At 39.6% G+C, this 5,465-nt stretch overlaps 1 protein-coding gene across 1 annotated transcript; it reads left to right on the top strand.

The window, feature by feature from the left end:
• Positions 1-353: 353 nt before the first annotated feature.
• Positions 354-1,670, top strand: LOC121964332 (claudin-4-like). Its single transcript, XM_042514544.1, has one exon. It carries the CDS (start codon positions 739-741, stop codon positions 1,405-1,407), a length of 669 nt encoding a protein of 222 aa, XP_042370478.1. The 5' UTR covers positions 354-738; the 3' UTR covers positions 1,408-1,670.
• The last annotated feature ends 3,795 nt before the right edge of the window (positions 1,671-5,465 follow it).

The raw sequence follows: 5,465 nt of genomic DNA, 5'->3' as shown, positions 1-5,465 counted from the left end.
TCCCAAAATTGTAGAAATGTCCTACAATCCTAGAAATGCCCTAAAAATCCTGGAAATGACCTAAAATCCTACAAAAATCTATCTAAAGTCCTGGAAACATCCCAAAATCCTAGAAGTTTTCTTAAATTCTAGAAATGTCCTAAAATCTTAGAAACCTGTATGGGGCTGCTGTGACTGGCCCCTGGGCTCCTGTCATTTTGCAAAAGTGGCCCTCAGGCAGAGTAAGCTTTGTGCCAGCAGCAGAGTAAACATGTGCCAGTGGAAAGGTTTTGCATTCGAATTTGGTTAAATTAGGTGACTTTGTAGCTCTTCCCTAGTAGCTGCACTGCTTCTGTGGGAACATTAAATGTCACTATCAGTAGGAACTCTTTAAATCTGACTCTTCGTCAGAGACACGACACAGTGGCTGATTAATGGGAGCACAGTGGGAGCTTTGTCTCTCGGTCTCTGTAGAAACTGGGAGAAAGGGATTGTTTTGAAACCATGGCAGAGAAAACAGGGATTTCCCTCCTCCGCCCAGCTGCAGCGAGGCCGTGCCTTCTTTTCATAAATTCCAAAGAACTGGTTTCCTCTTTCTGAACAGACATGCAAAACACACTCGCACACACACCTACACAAAAGGTCTCTGCCTCACACATGCACACACACGTCTAAAAAAAACACACACTCCACCCCGCCGCCAGCTGTTACTGGTTAGGCAGTCGGGCCCTGAGGAGGAGGAGCAGGCAGGCAGGAGTCATGGAGCAGCAGCTGGAGCTCGCGGCCCTCGCTCTGGCCCTCACCGGGTGGCTGTGTGCTGTCCTGACTCGCTGCCTGGCTCTGTGGACGGTGAGCGGCACCCTGGACAACACCACCGCCACTCTGCCGGCCTACTGGGACGGGGTGTGGCTGCAGTGGGATCACTGGGACCTGGCCCACGATGGCAGCCTGCACTGCTCCTTCTACCAGTCTCTCATGTCTCTCTCTGGGAGTTTTCGGACGTGGAGAGCCCTCATCATGGCGGCCATCGGAGCCGGTGCTTTTGCTGTGGTGATTGGAGCAGCGGGGGCGATTTGGTTCCCAAAGCGGGGCCAGATCAAAGTCTTTTCTGGAGCTCTGTTTGTTTTGTCTGGGATCCTGCTGCTGGTTCCCACAGCCTGGACGTGCCACCACACCAGTCAGCCACTGGAGGGCGCTGTGCTGCTGAGGAGAGACTGGGGGCCTGCGCTCTACCTCGGATGGATCTCCTTTGGTCTGATGCTGGTTGGAGGGGCGTTTCTCATCACCAGGTGCCCCACCAGTGAGAGGCCGGAGCCTGAGCAGAGCCGGTACCCGAATCTGGAGGAGGAGGCCAGTCACCCTCTGAGCCGCATCAACAGGACTGCGTTCACAAACAGCCAGTATGAGCGCAGATCAGAGCCCATCTGAGGAGGCTGTGGGGACAGATTTATCTGAGTGGTGAAACTGGAAATTCACCAACATGTGAAAAGACTGAGGACACATTTAACAGCAGAGGACGAGATCTGGCTGCACGTGTTCAGTCACAAAGCACTGAAGTAGAAGCTAGGGGTCGACCGATGTCGGTTTTTCAGGGCCAGTAATACCAATAATTAGTATTTAATGAGACCAATAATATATATTTGGAACCAATTTGCATTTGAAGTAAAAAATAAAAATCTTTCTGTCAGTATTTAGAATTTGGAATATAACAAGCTCCAAGGCAAAACTTTGTTTAAATCAAAAATGAAACATCCGTGATCATACACAGCAAGTTCCCAGCAACTTTTTTTTACAGCCATGTGAAGTTTTAAATAAAAATATAATTAAATAGATGAAAATAGTAAAGTAAACATTCTTCCTATGATGACACTTTCTCTGCACTTTTTAATTAATTAATTGTATTGCCAATCATTGAAATAAAGTGGCGAAACAGATAATCTGCAAAATACCAAATATCGGCCCTGATAATCAGCCAGGCCGATGATCTGTCGACCCCTAGTAGAAGCACTAGTTTTATTGGTGGGGATGTGGGTAGGACTTTGAATTTGCATTCGTTTACCAGTTTCTGTTGGAGCTAACACTGTTTATACTGTTTGAAACTGTCTCAATTTCAGTCCTCATTTCCCTTCTGTGTCACTGTAAAATTATAACTGTTTGCTTGAGTCGAGGCAATTATTGATACTAACTGACATTAAGACATTACAGCCCTCTGATGCTTTTAATTCAACGAAATGCTAAAACTCTTTGAAACCTGGTAAAACTGGCCTAATTTCTTTGAAAATCATGTGAAGAATGCAATGAACAACTTAAAGAAATGACTCAGAAATGAGCAAGAAATTAATAGAAATTACAAGAAAGTTACCTGAAAATTAGCACAAAACAACACTAAGAAAAAACAAACGCTGAAAAACTATATTTATTATGTAAAGATTGGATGTGGACCAAATGCCAAATATTGGCCCTGATAATCCACCTAGCCGATAATCTGTCGAACTCTTAGCACTAGTTTTATTGGTGGGGACGTGGGTAGGACTTTGAATTTGTATTTGTTTATCAGTTTCTGTTGGAGCTAACACACTGTTTGTACCGTTTAAAAATTGTTTTACATTCAGTCCTCATTTCCCCATTGCAATATCACTGTAAAATTATAACTGTTTGCTTGAATTTAGGCAATTATTGATACTAACTGACATTAAGACAATACAGCCCTCTGATGGTTTTAATTCAGTGTAATACCTTAACTCTATGAAACCTGGGAAAACTAGCTTGATTTCTTTAAAAATCATGGGAAGAATGCGAAGAGCAACTTAAAGAAATGACCCAGAAATTAGCAAGAAATTTTAAAAGTACAAGAAAATTACCTAAAAAATGAGCATAAAACAACAACAAAAATATGAAAGTAAAAAACAACAACAAGGAAATGGCCTGAAAAGAAATTACAGCAAATATAGAATTATTATTACAAAATAAGTAAACTTTTTAGTAAGTCATTTTCTAAATCTGCTGATTTCTTGCAGTTTGCAGGACATTTCTTACAAACTTGCTCTTTGCTCCCTCATGTTTTTGAAAGAAATCAAACCAATTTGCTCGGGGGTCAAAGGTACCTGTGAAAGGCGTCTGAATGCAGCACAAAAAAAGTGACCCAGGTTTCAAAGGGTTAAATGTGAAATCGTCGACACTGGTCTTAGAACTAAATGTCACTCAGAAACATTGCCTTATGTTAGATTAATGCTTGTTCGTGTTTTTGATTTCTTGTGTTGCGTCTGAGACCAAATCTTCTGCACCAAAGGACACTGGAATAAAAAGCATTTCAAGTGAAATATTTGTTGATCAGTGTCAACTTCTCCCTGTTAAAATTCCTTCAGTGTTCATTGTTCAGGAGGTTTTTACCGGGAGCCCAATTATCCGCTGAGGTACCTTCATCTCTAAAATAAACGGACCAGGTGAAACTGGTAAAAACACTGAATTAAGCAGTTTGACAGTAAAGTTTGACCTTAACAAAAGCGCTTATGTCCCTATCTAGAGCCAGTGTTTGGTGTGTGCATTCTGGGCTGCTGCAGAAACATGGCGGTGCAACACAGCGACCTCTGAGGACGAGGACCCGCTTCCACTGTAGACAGGAACGGCTCGTTGAAGGTAACGAAAACACATGGCCCTAAATCTTGCAGGGATTTAGGGGCCTTGAGCAGTGAGGTTGCAGAATTAAATCTTCTCCTGTGTGCAAAACGTGCAGGAACACCACAGCGGTCAGCTTGACAATGCAAAAACGCAACGGCCCTATCTGGAGACAGGGACATTCTAGTTTGATATTTTTCTTAAATTACAATTTATTTTTTATTTGTTTTTAATTAGTTTCACGTTCCAGAGTGGATTTTTTCGTTTCAGTTCAGATCGTGTTTTTTTTTTTTTTTTAAATACGATGATATTTGTCAAGGGCAAGATTTAATATGATGGAGAATATGATGATATGTTTGTAAAACAACAAACAATACTTTGTGAAGGCAAGTGACTCAGTCATGTTCACATCCCGGCTTCAAAATTAGGCATCAGTGCCTCCTCACGCTCATTGGGTTGACAAATTTGACCAAATTGACCTATCCTGTATATATTTTAGTTTATTTTAGTCATGTAAGTATACAATTTTGTTTGTTTTCGTATTTTTCTTAAGTCTTGTTTTTTGGTTGTTTTTTTTTTTTTTTAAATATCAGTGAACTAAAATGTTTTATGTTATAGAGTGTCATTTGTCCGGTCGTATGCTCAGTGCTTCCCCAACACATGCATTTAGACTAAATCCTACAGTTTATAACTGTAACCTAAATAACACTTCACCTAAAAGTGAAATTTATCTACACTCTCCTCATAGCTGGACTCTAATACTATATTTTTGAACTAAGTGAGCATACGTCTGAATAAATGAGACTTGGATTTAACTGCAGAGTTGTGAGTTTGTAAAAGAATGTTTTGATGTAGTTTTGCAGTTGTTAAACGGCCTCTGATCAATCAGTAAATCAGTGTGTTTTCTGTTTTTTTTTTTTTGTAGAGGCGTGCAGGACAAAGTTTACTTCATGACTAAAAGGTAACACAGCATGACAAAAAGTGATTTACGAAAAGTCATTTTGTGGGTGAAGTGTCACTTTTAAGTTACATCATATTTCTGAGTTCTGCCAAATTGATTTCATTTGTTTTCAGATCAACTTTGTACTTCATGAAAATCAATAAATCAATATGCAAACACAGAAAAATATATTTCATTAGATATTTATTTGCAACAGAGCAATGTCACTCATTATAACAAAATATAAGTTATGGGGTTAAAGAGAATTTTCCATAAAACTGTGATATATTGAGCTCGACTACATGGCACACAAAGTCTGAGGGAAGGCAGAAAAGTTCTTGTTACTGAAAATAAAACAGAATAAATAAGTGACTGCAGGTCTGCATTATTTACTGCCCTGCAAGTTTATAAATGCTCCAATGAATTTCCAAAGATAAATCCCTCCCTGCGTGCCAATCTGGCAAAACTTTTCTTTCAGTTACATAAACTCGGATACAGGAATGACTGAAATTAGAATGAATCTCTCTGAAACCAGAGCAAATTAGTGCGATTTCTTTCAAAAATATGGGGAGGAGGCAACGAGCAACTTAACAACACATGGCCTCAAAAGAAGCTAAATATTAGTAAAAGGTTCAAGAAAATTACCTGAGAATTAGCACAAATGAAAGAAGTAAAAAAACAAACAAGAAAATGTTCTGGAAAAAGTGCAGAAAATGTTAAAATATGTTTTGTTTCTTTTCTGTAACTTGGTTTTAAGTAATTATAATGATTATGAATATAGACCTTTTTTTTATTTCCTACTTTGTGACAATTTTCTTTTCGGTTCATTTTCTCAGTTACCTTTTTAGTAATTTCTTGCAATTTTGTGGAACATTTTTTGCTGCGTTGCCTGATGCCTTTTTCCCATGTTTTTGAGGGTTAAAAAAATATA

Source organism: Plectropomus leopardus, unplaced genomic scaffold (assembly GCF_008729295.1).
Source record: "Plectropomus leopardus isolate mb unplaced genomic scaffold, YSFRI_Pleo_2.0 unplaced_scaffold15275, whole genome shotgun sequence".
In the NCBI taxonomy this organism is placed as follows: domain Eukaryota; kingdom Metazoa; phylum Chordata; class Actinopteri; order Perciformes; family Serranidae; genus Plectropomus; species Plectropomus leopardus.
The sequence above is the reverse complement of the archived record's forward strand: the minus strand, read 5'-3'. Positions and strand labels throughout refer to the sequence as shown.

What these genes read in the sequence shown, in the direction of transcription:
- LOC121964332 (XM_042514544.1), top strand. Translation starts at nt 739, where the DNA reads ATGGAGCAGCAGCTGGAGCTCGCGGCCCTCGCTCTGGCCCTCACCGGG.